At 45.4% G+C, this 19,232-nt stretch overlaps 1 protein-coding gene across 1 annotated transcript in view; it reads right to left on the minus strand.

Moving 5' to 3' along the window:
• LOC144173873 (gamma-aminobutyric acid receptor subunit alpha-2-like) overlaps nt 1-19,232 on the minus strand; it is a 118,962-nt gene that overhangs the window by 50,881 nt on the left and 48,849 nt on the right. The window contains exons 3-7 of the mRNA XM_077702166.1: nt 15,929-16,077; nt 14,448-14,515; nt 10,684-10,904; nt 2,449-2,531; nt 1,309-1,443 (exon numbers count right to left, since the gene is read on the minus strand). Of these exons, the coding sequence (XP_077558292.1) occupies nt 1,309-1,443; nt 2,449-2,531; nt 10,684-10,904; nt 14,448-14,515; nt 15,929-16,077 (656 nt within the window). The remainder of the gene's footprint in view (nt 1-1,308; nt 1,444-2,448; nt 2,532-10,683; nt 10,905-14,447; nt 14,516-15,928; nt 16,078-19,232) is intronic.

Below are 19,232 nucleotides of genomic sequence, written 5' to 3' on the forward strand. Positions count from 1 at the left end.
AGTACTTGATTAAAACTATTAAAACTCTATAACTACGGCTAAATAACTTGTTGGAAATGCAGCGCTTATAAAATACAGCCCAACTAGTTTTGCAATAGCCCTCATAATCTGTCCAAAGCATCGGTGACGAAGGCAATGATTCATTTCTAGATTGAAGGGAATCCGTCCACAGAAGGAGGTTTGATACGCGTGTAATGATAACAGGCACACTGCTTGATCGAGTAAATTTTGTATTGAGTGGTTTGTAATAGTGCACATACACGTAGCCGAATATGAAAATTTTAAACCAGGCAGTATTTGCTGAAGGGTCTCAGTAATCATGCATGCCGGGAGCCCAAACGGCAGAGAGCCCAACTTTGTTTTAAACACGTAATATATCATCCGACATGAATGAACGTAGTTCTCCAGATACCGGTTGCCTTCCGAATTAAGGAGGAACAAAATAAGGGAGCGGCTGCTCAAGGATCGAATAGTCTGCCTAGAAGGTGTCAAAATCTTGATGTTTCATCTGATGGTCACACCCACAAACGGTGAGGTGTGTCAGCTTATTTGGCAGGAACCGCACAGAATGGGCAGTTATCGGCGAACGAAACACGGTAGTGGGTAAAAGAGGTGAGAACACCTGTTTTCATCGGCAAGTCTATTGGGAGGCCTATCTTAAAGGGCAGGGTGAGAGCATGCGTGGCACGACGACTGTGTTCCTTCTTTTGAAGAAATTGCTCGTTTGGGGCCGTTGTAAGCACTGGAAGGGCTGTTTTTAAACGCTACAATGTACGAACAAGCCCTTCAGTACACTATTTTCCAACAGAAGTGCCCGTGGGACAATTGTGGGGTGGCAGGCAATGTGGGCGAGGAGCGTGTTTCGGCGTATCCAGATTAGCTGGATAGGGAAGGGGTATCGTTCCAGTAGGGTGTGGATGTCTCTTAAGGTAAGCATTGTAGGTTACGTTGCGGTAATACCATATCGTGTTGCGTTTGGTTACTGTTTACCAAGGGCACTTCTGAGGGCCCTATGAACTTCTAAACATGCTAAGTAGACAGTAATTACCCATCGGATAAGTGTCATTATTCATATGATGCACGCTGATAGTGCTTTAAATTTGGTAACCACGTTGTCAATCCCGTTTCAGTCAGCCAGTGGTAACCCTATGTAATTACAGCGTAGCCCTTCACTCTTGTCGGGCTCTAATATTCTGTTCGGCCGCCCCCTTGCTGGTTTTCTCGGATGGGAGTTAAGCGTTACTAAAAGCAGAGGCCCCGAAATGTGGCTTTAAGCTTGTCTGCTCAATGTCGTTGTGCCTTGCTTACCATTATTAAAGAAGTAGGTCGAGTTTCGGTAAGGGTAATTGATGAGGTCGAACTGGGATAGCGCCAGGCCAGGTATCAAGTCCACGGCCAACGAGGAGTCCCACTTGTATTCGAGCTGGTCTTGAGTGTAGCCGTCTGTGGAAACGGAGAAGAAAAGGAACAAAAAGAAATTGGCACTGCTAATATTTGTCTTCGCGTTCGTTGCGCAAAGCATGACACATCTTTGTTAGAAAAAAGTCCGCATTTAAGAGAAAAGGAAAAGCCCAGTACTCGAGTCTTCAGCACAAAGCGGAACGCATAAAATTTACACATGGCTTAACTCACCCCGATTAAAGGTCAAAACGAAGCATGTGCCTAATATCCGAGAAGTAAAAAAATGTAGAGGATAATTTTAGTTCGCCCATTTCGTGAAAAAGGCATATATGTTATAATTGAAGACTTTATCTGCAGCACGTGGCATTTTTGGATGTCCTGAAGTGTCCGTACGTTTTATAATACAAGAAAGGTAACTGTGAAGAGCTTGAGTCCACACAATTTACGGGACGTACGTTCAAATGGACAAATATACTACCGCAAGAGTACAGGAGCTGAAAATTGCGCATAGTATAGCCGAGAGAGCGTAAATTTGACTCTTAAGAAATGGAGCCAATCAACGCTCAAAAATGAACAAAAGAAGAATCATGGTGTGCTTTTGGGAGAGACAGTCTCCTTGAATACGAAAGATACTGGACCTAGTCTCAAGCTTCCTTTTGCGCATTTTCGTTGCACACGCGTTGTGCCAGTGGCGTGTTTTGTACTATATTAGTTTCAGCAGGGTGAATTGCAACAAATGTTAACTAAATGTATACACCGACACCTCACGCTGTATAAGATGAAGCAAGTAGACATAAAGGCAGCTACTAAAACATTGCAGAAACTAATACACTGTAGCCACAGCTAAAAAACGAAAATGATTAACGGAATCTGAGAGGAAAATGTGCTTCCTAATCCTCCGCGGAGACATTTTTCGTCGCTCCAATAAAATTGCGGTATCCCATAAACTGAATAGGAAAATATTAGGGCTGAGACGACAACAGGCAGCGTGTCGAGGTACCGCCGCAATTTTGATGCAATATAAAGGAGAGTCTCAATAGCACTTACAGCTGCCAAATGTCAATGGGCAGGACTGGCGGTCCATCGGAAAACTCTGAAGCTGCATTGGACACCGTGCCTTAATAGTCAGCCTGCGGGGAGAATAAATTTTCAGCGATCATGTATCTTTGCGCTTGAATGACTCGTGCGGTTTTTGGTGCGCTAGCGCATACGGAACAAATGCAGGCGAGAACATACTTTACTTCAAGGGTCGCCGTAAGCAGTGTTTGGGAAGGGAAACTACTTGGCCGCACGTTTTACTCCAAACAAGTAGGCGTAGCTTGAAACGATGATAACATGCTCTGTCCAATCATAGTGACAGATGTACAATCGCTCCCTTACTTGGTGGTCGGCACTATGGTGCCACTTGAGTCGTATTAGAAACAAAAAGTACTTAGGGCTCAATCTAGACCGATTGTGACTATCGGAAATATAAAAAAGACGGCGACACAAACTGTGCAACAACAGTGGTATTATAGGGCATGTGTTCCCCGGCTGTTCTCGAACGGAACGGCTTTTGGCTGAACCCGCCCTTGGCTGAATGGGCTGACCGTATTTGCACGAAGAAACCTGCTTTTAACTATGAAGGTTCGCGGATAAAATGTATTTGCAATGATGTAAAACAAAAGGTTAATAAAACGTAGTCATGAACCATTGAGGCAGGGAAACGGCAAGAAAGCGCCAAACAAATAAATATTTATGGGGTGAACATACGGAAGGTTTATTTATTTATGAACCTGAAATGAGAAAATAGTAGCGAAGCAAATTAAACTTAAAAACAACAAACAATTGTGAGACCACAACTACTGTGTAAGTTTAGCATAACAGCGTAATTCTTATTAAAGGTGACCTACGTTTGTGCAACGTGTACCTTTTGTTTAATACAAAAAGGTGAAAAAAATCGGCATTCCTGGAAGAACAAAGGAGCAGCCAAAATTCAGCCCAAAACTGCAGTCTCAAAAGGCACTAATTCCGTGCTAGCAAAACGTGGAGTAAGCGAGAGAGTGCTGCACAATGGCGTTGTATGGCGATCCAACCAGCCGATAGCCTGCCACGCAGGAGCTAAGCTCTTATTGTTTAACAAGAAAGAAGGTGTCCGTGAAAAGAAAGCCGCTTAGAAAAACGTGACTAGCTATCAGCGCTCAGTATTAGCATGCGCATACATACGTCACAATAAGGAGCGTAATCTTTCTTGGAGGATTAGCTACCGGCTCAAAGCGATGAAAACAATTATCTGCATGTTTCAGCCGTGCAGAGAATTATCGGTTTCTTAGATCCCAAATAACGAAAGCACCAGGCGCCTATTGAACAAGCGCTTTATTGCACATTTGAGCACAGTTACAAACTTTTCTTGCAAATGCATTTATACGGAATGCGTGTCTGTTTACCTTTAGGGTTGGTGCGTAGGAAGTAGCTCGCTTGGTTTTATTTTAAAGCGGCATTCCTTCAGTTATGTGAAAGAAGTGGTATAGAGTACAATAGAAGGGATTTAAGACTTCTCCACTAAACGTAGGAGAGAGTACTGTTTATATTGTATTGTAACGATAAGCAAAAGAAGTTGACAGTGATGCGTAGCTCCAGGTGTTCCCACCAGCGAAGAAGAAGCAGCGGATGGGGAAGACACATTTCTCGTGCTGTGATGGCAGCTTGTACATACATTGCATTTCTTTTGTAAACAGATCACCATCGACCATGGTTCCTGTCGCCATTGTCCTTCCGCCACTTAACAGTAATATTGACACTGAAGGCACCAGTCAGTTTGGATACCACGCTCAGTTATAACTTCTGCTCGCTTGTTAGGCTCGAGTTTAGAGGCAGTACTTTAAGGGTAGCAAAACAAGGAGGGCGTTGAGAATTCGAGGTTGTATAGCGCAGGTCCGACGTAGGCAAAGAACACCACGACGATGATACTTGGCCTTTGTTAGGCGCCGGCATACAATCTGTGATTAATTGATTAGCTTTATATGGTTCAATGTTTTGCTGAGAACAGAAGCATCTCTGATTCTGTAGACAGGTGAGCTTTTAGGAGCCTCAAAACCTTTCCTGCAGCTGTGGCGCTGCATTCCAGCCCGTGCTGGTAACTTCGTTAATTGATGTACCAACTGTTGTTTGTCACTTCGTTGAAAAACCACATAATTAATAGAACTTCGTGCTCCAAATGGAGCATTCATGCAGGCACGCACATGCGCATGCCCAAATAGTGACCGCGTCACTAAACCTCATGTTGATATTCTGAGGATGCAAGTCAAGCGAGTTAAAGCTACCTTTGAGCATCGTCACCACTTCACCAGTCATTCTCGTTCACGTTTTGTGTATACGATACTGTGTATTGCCAGTGGCACCTTCAAAAGCGGTAAAGACATTAGAACTCCCTTTGACAGTTTGGCTTCCCGGTTTTTTCGCCCAATATCACTCTTGTGGCCTGCCCATAAGGCTGCGAACAAACTATTGGAGAGGAAACAAGGTTGGCTCTATGTGGCCAGCGTAATCGTCCTCCTTAAAGAAACCCGTCCTCCTCAAGCGCTGTACTGGACCTATCTGAACGCTATATGCGAAGATTATCAGGGATACTGTAAGTGGAAATAATCAGATGCACAGCTTCCGTTGATGGAATCACAGCCAAGAACTCGAGGATATCAGCGAGACTCCCTAACAAAACTTTCGATGTCTCACAGTTATAGCACCCCGGATAATATTATGTGCAGGTTGCACGTGACGAGCATGTAAGCACTCACGTGTTGAGATTTTGAGACCCTTGTATTCGTAATCCAACACAGTAGTTTGGCTTTTGGCTTCACTTAAACACCTTCATGACAAAAATGGTACTACGGGTTACAATCACTTTCGTAGTGCCCTCTAACACGCACAGAAATACTGTAATTAAAACGCGCTGATCTTATTGAAAGTATTTATACGGTCATTTTATGTCATGATTTTGATATAAGGCAAGGAGGTATAGTCTATCTGCAGCAATAAATCATTACAGTAATGTGTTTCTGGTCTGATAAATTCTCCTTGTTCATATGTCTGGGCTTCGTTGTCATCCATGATACAAATGAGAAAAAAAGAAATGTAGCAATTGTAGCCGCTAAATTATGATATCCCTTCCTAAACTGTCTTGGGATTCTTTTTACATATTTGGCTTTTTATTGATTCACTAAACCTACACCATGTTCTTTTTTTGTTTTAGCCTGGCCCTACTTATTGATTTGGGCGGCCGAAGTTTTTCGGTGCATAAAAACAAAAAGGCAAAAAGTTTAGATTGGTTGCATAGATTAACTGCCGACATAGATTAGTTGGACCTCGCATTTATAATAAAATCTATACGAAGAAATGGGATTTCACCAGGAACCGCAGATGTCTTTGCGGAACTGTTCACTTTCAGGCAGGTATCATACCTACTAGACGACACAGAGCACAGTTCGCGACGTCAGCTTCCACGAAGCGAAACAATCGCCAGTGGCGGCTGCAAAGAAATACCAAGTTCAATAATAGACGCAGGCAAGGGGAGGACAAGTGGCCTCGTTGCTGCGGCCTTCTTCGGAGCGAATCGTGGCGAGGCAGTTCCGTCTTCGCGACCGAGTGATCTATCGAAATTCGCGCAGCAAGCGTGACTCGACTGGCAAAGCCGAGAGTTACCTTTCTCGTTGACAGAAAGAAAGCTCGAAGTTGAGAAGAAAAAGAACAAAAAAACATATATCACTCGACCACGTGAGGATTTCTTTGGATACTGGAAATAGTTTTCCTTTGTGCTTCGGGTTCAAGGAGGCGTAGAAATGCCGTGGAAGGATTCAGAGGGGCAAGACGAAAAAGTTGTGTGGACCTGAGATAAGGCTTCGTTTCTCTCGACATTCCCTTCTTTCGTAGAGTCAACTGATCGGAGAGAGGATAGCGCTATCTACAGGCCTGGCATGAGATGGGCAACCGTTTCATGCGCTGTGATATTCGTCTCTTGTTTTAGATATTGATGTCTGGCTGATGAAAAATAGGAGGGAAGCTAGGAGAGGCGGAGAGAAACGTGCACGATGTTTGAGTTTGCAACGCCATGGGACCGTGATACCCGGGGTAACAGAAAAACACATTGCGACAGCAAGCGACCTCTTCACGGGGGGTCAGAATGAGCAGTGTTCAAATACCACTACTATGCACAATGACAGATATTTCAGTGCTGCGGTTCGCATTCGTTTGTTAATACTTCAATACGTTGCCCCAAATTTCGTCTCAACTACAGTGAATAGTAAAATACATTTTCTAGTCATAGTCTAGCAAATTTATTGAACAGATTCGTTGAGGTACCAGAGAGAACAGTTAAAAAACACCATCAAAACTCTCGGCAGGTGGTTTAGTTTAGTTTTAGTTGGCAAAGCCTGCAAACTAAAACAGCATTCTGGCAGAGGGAAATTATATGAAACGTAGAAGTAGATGCTGCCGTTCCTCCGGTGTCCTCGCGTAATAAACGTCTGGTGTGCGCGGTTCGTGGTTAAAGTTAACATTGGTTGAATGCATTGTTTTCTTTTGTTCGTTCGGAATGTCACGAATGCGCATGAAAGATTACAGGCTTCATGCAGCTATGCAATTGAACGTATTTTGTTTCTAGAAGCAAGCCAAGTTCATCTTGAGAAAAAATAACACCTAAAGGTAAGACAAGCTCACTATGGCGCCATTCATTTCAGCCATTCATTATGGCGGCACTTCCCGCCTGTAGGAGACATATGCACAAGACACGAGTAGAACCACCAGACGGCTAAGAAAACACGTTTTGTTTTAGTAAGACCAGTTTTCCTACGCCTTCGAGCGGTGCTTCAAAGAAAAAAATTGTTGAGTACCGCAACAAGACAGCAGTTTGGCCTATTTTGACCCGTTTTTTTGTGCTGGATATAAGCGAAGCCTACATAAGAAGTCATGTTCAGAGTGTAGCCGAAGAAGTGGCCGGAAATTATGACAGCCTCTCATCCTCCCTTCTCCTCCTCCCTCCGGAATTCGCAGAGCCCCCTTGCTAGTCTCGAGGCTAGAAAGTACCTATTTCGGGGCAACTCTATCCTGTTTTTGCTTTTAAAGGCCGAGTGACCGACTCATAGCCCAGTATTTACAGCCTCCTCACCTGCTGCTCGTCAAACTTTTAATACCTATACAGTATACTTTCAAAATGTTTACAAGAGCTCGATTAATTTCCTCTTACCTGTTCCACGAAGCAAACTTTCCTAGAGGGGAATGAAGAATGGGCTAATACACGGCACTTATAAATTTTCCTGAAATTTAGGTGTGTGATAGGAATATTCTGCGAAACAATTAGTAATCTCTTTGACTCCGCAACGTCCTGTTAAATAGCCCTCGGCTGAAAAGTGCTAGTTGCCCTGTTGTTGTCACAAAGACGGAAATTAGGCAAAGAGACATACTTCCAGTCGAAACAGTGGAAATTTGTATGTTGTAGCGGTCTTGGCCTGGATCTTTCGGTCTTGGCCCGGATATTTTCGCTTCAGCAGAAAAGGAAGAAACGCACATTAAGTCAAGGTGCCTCACAGATATTGAAAAGAAATGAAAATTTAGTGCGCGGCTTACTCTCTCGAATCCTTTTAGATCTCCTTAGTAGGGCAAAACAAAATTTCCTCTCGGAAGGGGAGCACGTTATGAGAAAGTGTTATGAACGCCTCTTTTTCAACACTCTAATTGAGCACAGCCTCAATTTTACGATCAGGAACTGCTCCTATGTAGTTAGACTGAATAAATGTTGCACGCACTATAGTAATAGAAAGAAATCAGTGGTCGGGGTCTCACCCTATCCCATCGCGCCAAAATGAACAATTAAAACGATTGAGAGTAAATTCACATCTCTGCTGAGTTTGTCTGAATGATCTGGTAAAGAAGACAAGAAATGCCGCGTAAATAGTATCCTCGGTACGGACTATAGGGTAGCTCTTTCCTTGGCTACTCGATGCTGATACGAGATACACAAATGTTATCGTAAGGTAGTATCTAAGATCCACGCATCTCCAGCAGTTTCTAGTCAAGGGTAGTCTAGCCAAGGGTAGTCCGACCAGAAATCGCAGTCGGAGCACAACTTTTTAGCTTGTAGCGAAAACGTCAGGAAAAACGTCAATAATGCATGATGGGATATTAATAGGGGGCTGTCCTTTTTCGGCCCAAGAAGTGCGAAGCCTGGCAAAAATACTGAAAAGAACGGTGACACAAATACTGAAAAGAAATGTTACGACGTCAAAGGCAGATATGATCAGCATTATGATGAATAGTTGGTTATATTGGTGGATTTATGACGAAATTCGATATTGTTGGATTCCAGGGGGGAAAACTGAACTTCACAAAACATGAAACTGTACCCGGAGGTCATTCAGTGAGGCTTTTTATGATATTCATGCTTGCCGCTATAATGCCGGTCACTTGTTTGTGGTGCATACGAAGCAGTCACGAGCGAGTGTCTTTTTGGTATCAGTGCGAAACCTCCCACCCCCCTCCCCAACTCCCCCTTCCCCCTCTTACTACGGGCACCAAATTTCCATGGACATCAAAGATCCCCAGGAAGCCTAAACTACATTCTGTAGGCCTCCGCAGCGTCCCGGTAAACCCCCATTTCTCTCGTGTGAATTTGCAGCTGACGCAACTGGCCACGCACGTCTGCCGAAAACCGCGTCACGCTTCATCTACTCCGTTTCTTCCTCGTGTCTACTCTACACGGGAGAGCGTCTTCCCGAACATAAGTCGAAAGCTTTTCTCGTAGAGACCGTCTTCCTTTCTCGCGTGTTCTGTTGCTCCTGTCTGCAGCAGACTGCTGCGACTCGAGGTGTGTCTATTTTGCTTGCTGCGGGACCCGTATACTTCGCCACTACAATTACCCCGTGCCACGATTCTCATTACAGGGCACCCTTGATACGGTCAGAAAAATCACGTGTTCTATTGTCGGGGGAAACGAAGTCGAATGAGAGATCGGACGCTGCAGGCACAGGACTTTTGGGGGACTCCGGATACAGGCATATGCATGAAAATACGCTGCTACTGAGTAACCGCCAAGAGCAGCTGTGGACGACAGCTCTAGGGAACCCCTGCAGTGGTAAAGATATAAAAATGCTCATCGAGACGCATATAACTGCAGCCTCTTAATTCACAAAATTGATCGAAAGGCTGGTAATGTAGACCGCACACTCTCTTTCCAAGTCCGCTTGGGTAACTCATGAGTGCACCCTCCTTTGGCTCTAGGCTTGGTTTCGGGCCCCATTCTTTCTTTTGTGTCTTGCCCTTATCTACCGAAGCGCATAACCTCTTCCGTTCGCTCCCTTTGTGATTATTGGGTTGTTTACCGTGAAATTGTCAACAGTAACGAGATCTGTTTATCGCCAGTCGGATCCTAACAATAGTAGAATTCACGCGGAAACCGCTACATAGATACCAATATTAGCGCACGCATGTTTATGCGGTTCGCCAACTAATGTCGGCTGTACTAATAGTTTGTAATTTAATTGGCTTTAAATCATTCGCTGTGCGCAAAACATCTAGTCTTGCCCGCGAATTACGCATCGAAAACGCTGCCAATTAGCGTCCCTGCTGGTGTACTAGTACACCTTAGGTAGACATTAACAGAATGAAGGCCTGAGATAATTTTAAAGTACCGGGATGCAGTGGGGTAAACTGGATTTAATTCGAGATAGAGAGAACAGGGGAAGAGTAGAAACGCTGCAAAAACATACAGTAAACAATAAAAACAAAATTAATTAAAAATAGAACGAACTTTCTGACGCCTTGCGAGTATACCCCACATGACCTTCAGTTTGTTTTATTCATGTTTGATTAATGCGTAGCCTGCAATATAAAATTGCGCCACCGCTTTTTGTAACGCTGAGAAATAAAAAGGAAAGCAAAAAAGAAGAACCACCATATTTGAATAAAGGCCACAAATTACTTTGTTTCAAAGTGGCTGGAAAGCCAACCGGTGCGAAAGATCGTCTCTCACCTTGGAAGGCCTGCTTATGACAAGTTCCCCTATACCGAACTAGAGGGCTCGCACGTTAGCGTTGCACAGCTGGGCCTAAACCAAGCCGCATATTCAACGAGAGCGGGAAAGAGAAAACAACATATATTGTGTAGGCGGGTGGCGCGCGATCGAGCTGGCGGTCATTATTTAACGGGCCGCAGCCTTGCTCGTAACCAAGGCCAGCAAGCCGAGGCCGGGATAAGCCTCTCGAGCGCCAGGAACAGCAACAGCGCGCGCGCGCGTCGTCCCGTCGCGACACGCACCTCATGGAGTAGAGCACGTCACCGTTGCGGAAAATGCGCAGCAGCTTGTTGGGCTGCGTGATGGTGTGCAGGTAGGAGCCCTTGCCGTTGTGGAAGTACGTGTCCGGCTTCCAGATGCGCTCCAGCATCTTGATGTGCAGGCTGATTGGGTTGATGGTGCCGTTGAACTTGAGCCGCTGGTCCGTCCACCGCTGCCGGAAGTAGCAGTCCATCGAGTACTCCTGCGCCGCCGCACGGGACCAGTGAGACAAGCATCCAAATATCCGCCTAACGTCATTCCCCAGACCTCCACACCGGCGGAATAGAGACTCTAGAGAACTAGAATGGCAAATTTAGGGGTAAAAACCTGCCTTTGATACCTGCCCAGTTGAAGTATTCAAACTTGTGCGGAATTCTTAGTTGTGTCAATTTCGAAAATGCCCGCTTCCCGTCCATTCTCATTGTTACGGGGATTCACTCGCGAGAATTCGGACCAGTTGTATTAGCGGAAACCGACGCGTCACTTTGCTTGTGCTCCGTGACCTCCAGGATTGAGGCTTGGGAAAGTTGGTGCATGGTTTTGAAGGTTGGCTTGGCCAAGGTAGTTCAGCCGACGACCTTTGGGTCGTCGATTTTCAGCCGATGACTGCTCGCAGAAGATGAACTGTTTGAAACGGACATGAGAGGCACAAAACTTGGAATTCTGCCCCTGCTCCATAAAGAAGTGGTTATATATACAGTAGAGAGGTTGGCTTAACGTCCACATTGCTTTTAAAGCGAAGCTTTAGTGTCCGCACTGATGCCGTTGCACGCCAATACGACCTGCAGGAAAGTCCACTTTCTCTGACGACGATGATGAACGATCGTGGGTGAAGTGAAAGGAAACAAAAACGCTCGCTGTGGCCGGAATCCAACCTGGGTCCCTCGAGTTATGAAGCCGGCGTCTATCCAATTGCTCCCTTTTGACGAGGTCGAAGCGAGCGCCAACCAGCAGGCACCGATTAGCGCCGTACACCCAGAACTGAAATGTTAGGCCTACGCTGGGCACACCCGATAGTTACTGTGGCTATTCTAGAAACGCGGTGCGTACCTCCAGAGTAGCACATACTCACAGTGTGGGATTGGCCAACCAAAAAATCCATCACGAGGAAACTTTGCGTTCAACCATCATCGTCGTTAGACGTTGGGGTGCATGATTTTAAGTGCAGAGCACTCTCCGTTCAATTCATCAGGACAGGAGTGAGACAGGGCGGCGAAGGGCGTGATTGGTGGCAGCAGTGAGCGGATAACGGCGCCGAAGCTCATTATGGCGAATAACTGCTCTGCACTTCCGACCGTTTTCACGTTGAGTGGGACGGCTTGAATTTTTTTTCTTTTCGGCGTCAGAAAATGTTTCCGACACGACACATGAAGCGGAACTGCGTCACTGACTAATCCTGTTACCTGCATTGCTAACTGAAATGTTGTAATAAATTCTTTTGAGCAACAGACTTCCCGTGTCGTAATTCTTGTTCAATAAGTTACTTTTTTTCATGCACGCGATCGAGGTCGTACGAAACAGGTCCTAGCGGAGCTCTAGATTATGTCCCATGTATGAACTGCGAATTCGCAGTTAATAAAATAAAGACCAAAGGTTCATGCATCAAAGTTTATGTCGCTGAAAAGAGAGAGAATGATACTCCAGATGGGGGTGAGTACAGTGAGATGAGAGAGAGGTAGAAATAGAAAAGAGGTGCATACTGCTGAAGCACTGCTGCGCCCGTAGCGCGACTACTACTGCTGTGTTTGCCCCGTAATATTTTGCCAAAAAAGTTGAGATTTTTATTACTGGCGTTCACAAGATAACCAACACGATAATTAATTTAGTGTGTCCCTTAACGGGGCACTGAAGTGATGTGTAAACATTGCGGGATTACTAGCGCAAATTGTAGTCTTGAGTCTCTAGGCTATGTTTCGACCACTCTCGCTGCATTTACGCGACTTTATCCAGTAAATAAGTCCATTCGAAAATGCTTTCCTCCTCTCGGCATCCTCCTTGCCGATTTCCTATGACACCTCGTATGACGCCAAAACAAGATAGCTTGGCTTGACTGCGCTACTGCGCGGCTCGCCGAACCTGCGACAGAGCTAGTCGGCCGGCAGCCGGAGGTTCGTCGTAATTCTTTCGCTCTGTTTAAACTAAGCCACGACACGTTTGTGCCTGGAAGAATGTGCCTTTAGTTTGTTAGTTTGTACACTGTATCAAGCTCCAAGTTTAAGTCGCTCCACACAAGCGCACTTGCGACGCTTCCTTGACTGGTGCGCTGGTATGAAAATTTAAGGTCAATTGAAGGCAGGAGAAGAGGCTTCGAAGTTAATTAGGTACAAAAGAATAAAAATGAACCGAGCCTTTGTTGTACAGCGTAAACCCAAGGTTCGGGAAGCACATTTTGCGCTGCGTGAATTAGCACGGCGGTCAGCAGCACGACCACGCATCCGCGGAACGCTTACCGCCTAAGGAATGCAGTCGCTATAGCGGTGAGATATTAGTGGAAATTTCGGGGACGCTTTCTGCCCGACCGCTATTCAATAAATAGTCATCTAGGTACTTGCAATGCTAAAACTAACTAAGAAAGTGAACTGGGCATACAATATATGCTTTATATTTCCGCCCCTTGCAGCACTGGCTTATGGCCGGGCGGGCCGGAGCCTCAGGCGCATTGTTTTGCAATTGGCACGTTCTAATCTTCAATAGCGAATGGTTTTTTTAGGTTGATTCATTTATTTTAGGCAATGTTTTAGATATTTAAATGCCCATTTTGGCGCTGTGACGTTAATTGCTCCACGAGCGAGTTTGTTGAACGCGTTTAGACTGACACTGCGCGGGCGCGTTCTCGTTGGCGTGGTGTTGCCATAAGCAGCGACTGCTTGCGGGCGCAGTCCCGAGTCAGCCGACCCTTGGCCGGGTGCGAACACGCCTCTTGCGATACAGGCACGAGCCAGGCATATTTCAAAGGTGGGGGAAAAGTGTATCGCATTTAAGCGTCTCCGGTTACGCGGAGGACGTTCTATCACTGCGCACACCTCGGCTAGTGATTGGTACAATTCCAAGCCGTGCTAGCAGGCTTAGCTGACGCATTTTATAGCCGACAACATAGCAGAATCGCGGTATGCCGATTCCTGAGATATCCAGAATGACCACATAACGTTGGCGTGGGATACCGAGCGTGTTGTTCCACAGCACCGAAACCAAAACTGGTTTGAATTTTAATCTTGGACATCGCCCAATTACTTATCACCTTGTATGGACTTCACTGGTTTAGTTGGTGCAGCCGCCGCAGGCCGCGCATGGTTGTTTCTCTTCTTTCGGGCTTTATACAATAAATACTGCCTAATGGACCAGATGAGCGATGAAAAGTGTGTTTATTTGACCCAGTCTACGCAGTGCCAGCAAAAAAAGAAGCTTGACAAATTAACTTCAGTGTATATTTAAAGGAAAGAATGGACAGAAATAATATAAATATCAACCTGCGCGTGCATGGACTTATTTTTATTGCTTGGCCGATTTATTCTTAAGGGCATAGTAGCAGGCGTTCTCCACAAATGACCTTATGCGGCCTATCGAAGTAACCGCGTGAAAGATTAATGGCAGTTGCACATGTTCTTGTAATAACTCGGGGAGAACGTGGCTCTATGAGGTCCCACTGGGCAGCTCTTGTTTTATTTAGCAAAAGGTTAACACTCGAAAATATTCTAAAGCAGATGCTCGCTGAATTGGCTCCCACATTCTAATTGGGCTCACATACCATGTCGAGTTCCGAAATAGGTCCCATACTCCGGATCAGCATGTTGGCGGTGACGCTTGTTGGCCGCACTGAAAGAAGCCCAAGATGGTGATAGGGCAAGCAAAAAGGTGGAAGCCGATTAGCCTGTTGATGTCTCCATCAAGCAGCTTCTCTATTGAAGCGCCGCTTTCTTCCTATCGTTTACCCACTTTATATGCCGTACTATCAACCATCGCGTGGCCGAAGGGGGCGACAGCAGTGGCTCCCGTTACCGGAAGTAGCCCCACTGGTGGTGCCATGACAAAAATGACGTCACGCAAGATTTCACTTCCGGCTGTGGAAGGCACCACTTTGTAAGAGGCTGCATACCTGCCGACGGACCGCACGAGCGGAGGCTCGTGACAGGGGCAATTAGTGCATGAAGTGATTTCTTGCTACTGGCCAATACAACCGTGCTGGCCTTAAGGGCTTTAGGCAGATAAGTACCCGGGTTTGTCAAACGAAGACCTCACAAAATTCCCGAAATTCTGCTTCCTTTGCGAAAAAACCACAGATTCGGTATTGGCATACATGTTTGATTCGAAACAAATTGGTGTCAAGCAACCCTCCTTGGTAATAATACTGAACGCACTGTCCCTTATTACCCTCGGTTGTCCGTATTTGTTTCGGGGCATTCAAGCCATTTTCACTTAATAATCGGCTCCGATACCTCTAACTGCTTTTTCTGAACTCTTGTGTCCTCAACCAACTTGTCAAAGGGTGGGCTGTCATTTTTCTCTAGCCATTTACATTTTTTTATGTGCTGATAAACATAGTGCAGTAAAGTTCACACAAGCAGTACCAACTCCACTTAGCAGGCTCAGAAACTAACGCCTTTATTTGGTTGACCGGCTAGCCCTTATGTCGGGCCAGCTACCGCAAGATACCGCGCAACTGGACACCACACACAACGGGATACAGCAGGACACAACCCACCTAACACAAGATACCGCGCAACGGGACTCAACGATATGGAAAATCTCAGCCTTGTTTTTAACAACGAAGCCGTTTAGCAATTAGCTGATTCCGGCGTTTCACAAAACTCAGTATAACCATATAAAGAAAGTAAATCACCGCCACCGGCAGGATTGGAACCCGTGTTTGGCAGTTCAACGGAAATAGAATCAGTCGTCTTACCCACTCGATTACGACCGTGTATTAGACCGGAGAGTCAAACGGCTTAGTCATTCGGCTGTGGCTGTGAGGAGGGGAATCACGCCACCTGCCCGACAGAGAACACGCGATAGAGTACAAGTGCATCTTCTTCGCCGTTATAGCAACAATGATGGAGTAAAGGTCGTTGCGGCAGTGAAGAAGAAGCAAATCGGCTGCAATCAAGGACTTAAACGGTCGTGATCGTCGTGAAGGTTGCGTACAGCTTCGCTACGTTGAAGTCTTACGCGTTAGTGTGAGTGAACAACAACAAAAGTGCGCATTGCTTTGCAAGGCGGGACCCGGCGTACCTCCATGCCAGGGCCTCTGCGTGCTGTCGTAGTTGTCGAGCAGCGTCTCCAGCAGCTGACTTGTCAGCGCCATGTCGGACTCCCGACTCTCCTCGCTGTCCTGGGAGTCCCGTGAGTCGTACACGGGCCGCGTCCACTTGCTCGAGGCTCTTGGGCAGAGTACATGTATAAATATGAATTAATGAGTGAAAACACATACATTGCAATTAATGAATGAAAACACTAACGTTCCACTTAGTTCCGCATGATCTCGCTGCTATGAACAAGCCTTTGGGCTGGTCCCTCTAGTGATTAGGCTGCCTATTATAAACAAGTCTGCGTCTTAGGCAAATAACTTTGTAGATGCAGGTAACTTTGGACAATTGGTGGTACCGAAAGAGCAGTCGTTCACGAGGAAAGAGAATGTCCGTTTGATCGTTCCTGTCATGAAAAGGCAAGATGACAAGTTCGTAAAGTTAAATCCTTAAGTTCCTAAACGGAGAAGTGTGCACATGATTGCGGGCTTGTGAATCTACCGTTAATATGACATCACAGTCTATTTTGGATGTTTTATAAAAAAAGTAATCTCGTATCATTATTACTGTCTCATTGTGGTAACTCGCTCATTTCCACGCTTGTAGTTGGCAGTCTCTTATCTACAAATATTTTGTTACAATGTGCTTAAGGCGGTGTTTGGGGCTGTGTTTGCGGACATACCGTGTGATCGTGGCGTAGACACTAAGGATTGTGTTGGTTTTGGTGGTGCTTGAGCCTGTTTGCAGAATTTGTGTGGACGACGCGTAAAAATTGAGGATGTTGGTCATTTTTTTTTGTCTGCTTTAAATGTTCCTGCCAGCTCAGTTTGAGCAAGTCTTTCCAGATTTAACATTTTTTTGCAGTTAATAAACATAAAAAAGTGTGCTTGCCAGTTTCTTCTAAACAGTAATGAACTATGATTTTTTACGGTCCAGGAATGATTGCGTAAAATAGCGGACTTGTGTCTGCTTATTAAGATGTCTAATCTACGTTTGAGCTTTCCTGGAGGTAGTACAAAATAGCCACTTCGTTCTTATGCGAGCCGCGCACCGGACAAGAACAGCGCTCAAACATCGACAATGGTGTTCGCATTGCGAGCGCCACATGCCGCGCCGCCTGTACCAGCTACCGCAGAGTGACAGGGCGCGCTTCGTGGCTGCGTACTTGCCGGAGAGAGGGTCAGACCGACGAGCGCAAAAGCGAATTCGGGTGAGAGCGCAGGGGCAATTCCGAGCGAGGCAACCGGGAAGACAATCTTCTGCATTTTTGCACAGGCTATATATACGGAGACTCTAGACCACGGAGCAGCCCGAAACCCAATTCGTAGTCGATCATTTCAGGAAACGAACTTTCAGACCATGATTTCGATTTAAATTCTAGAAGACGGCAGCTATCGGAGATGGGAAGTAAACGGCTAGTTTTAAAAATCCCATTTTGAGAGCGCCTTGCGTTCATATCATGAGCTTAAGCATTTCAGGTACACGATGATGCCAGTCGGGAGTCCGGAGCCATTTGCTACGTGCATTGAGACAAGAGGTGGGAGGAAAGCGTGACAGCATGCCCAGTTTGGTCTTAGGAACAAAAGGAAGCGAAAGATTTGCAACGAATACCAGAGGAAAGACAAATTGCTGTAAAAATAGAAACGTGGTTTAAGATGAAAGCCAAATACAGACATGAAAATGCCAACCAAGAAACCGGAACAGGAAGCAGGGGTAGGGCGAAATAACGCACAGTTGTTGACATCTTTTGCGTTTTCTGATTTCGCGCTGCTTGCGAGGAAGCTGATTCCCTTCTTGTCATCGGTTCTTTGTTGTAGTTAATAGCAGTATTCCGGAAACATCGGCAACCAATTACATTCATGGAATATACCAACACAGGACGCCCTCGGAGAACGGGCATTTTAATGTTAACGTTCGTACTCTGCAACCGGACTGCAAACTTTACCAAGACGGAAACGGGATTCATGGCGCTGCAGTGGTTACTCCCCGCTCTGGAACAAGCGTATTTTGAAGAGAGACACAGAGAATATAGGCACATAAATGAAATCCTAAACATTAGAAAAGACAGTTCTTTCTTGAGCACGCCAAATGATTTCAGCGTGCCAAATACAGCGAATTATTGGGGTTAGTTTAATTGCTTCGATGTGAGGTCTTTTTTTTTAATCCTTTAGCGCAAATCAAACACAGAAGCTAACAAAATCGCAGCTTAGCCGTGAAATTCGACCAACGTGGAAGGGAGGCCGCCACATAATCTACAGCTTCACGAGCGCGAGAAAAATGGCCGCGGGAGCCGAGTCAATATTTTTCATCAGGTCGGTTCGCGCACTCAGGTTGTAATGTTACTTTAGCGCCGCGGTGGGAAGCAACGAAAAAACGCCGCGCACTCGGTGAGTAACGACCGAGCAAATTGCTATCGGCAAATTGCTGTCGCCGACCGCACGCGCCAGGTTCAGATGATGAAACGAGACCCGGTGATACCCTTTAAAAGTATATATATATATATATATATATATATATATATATATATATATATATATATATATATATATATATATATATATATATATATATATATATATATATATATATATATATATATATATATATATATATATATATATATATATAAAGCACAAGAACGTCGCCACATATCACACGCGGCTCGAAACGGGCGAAAGTATGCTCGGTTCCTTTATTTTTTTTACCCCTACCAGTTCACACGCTTACAGAGGGAGGAAATGGTATGGTGTGTGCCTAAACGGAAAAACAAAAATTAGGAGCTGGAAATGCTCTCGCGACTTTGTGGCGCTCACCTTAGCGCGGACTATCGCTTTGGAAACCACTGTTGCTTACCGGATGTTTGTAAGCGAGGAACAAAGTGAAGTGTTGGGCAGCTTTCATGCCCGCGAGGGATCTCCGTTTTTTTTTTCGTCTGCTTTAAGGTGCTATGATGCTTTGCTTATGTAAACACCGATGACGTTTGCAATGATATCGCCTGGGGTGCTACACTCGAAAGGGTAAACAAAAATAACTAATGCAGAGGCGGCAATGTTGTTTAACAAGTACCAGGCCTTCTGCCGCCAGCAAATTGCTGCTTTCCGTTTGTTTCAGTTATAATGAGGAGGTGCACACTTACGTAATGAGTGTGGTTTAATTACTCTATACAAATGAGTATTCCTTCGTTTCACGCATCAAAACGTACCGTTTTAAGTAAGTCGTTTGTACTTCGCACAAGTTCTCGGCTATATTTGCTTTTTAGAAGCCTGTTAAAGAAGGTTAACGGAGTGTCG

The sequence above is a fragment of the Haemaphysalis longicornis genome, unplaced genomic scaffold, assembly GCF_048455015.1.
Source record: "Haemaphysalis longicornis isolate Haplotype H1 unplaced genomic scaffold, Haemaphysalis longicornis Haplotype H1 scaffold_3, whole genome shotgun sequence".
NCBI classification, from domain to species: Eukaryota; Metazoa; Arthropoda; class Arachnida; order Ixodida; family Ixodidae; genus Haemaphysalis; species Haemaphysalis longicornis.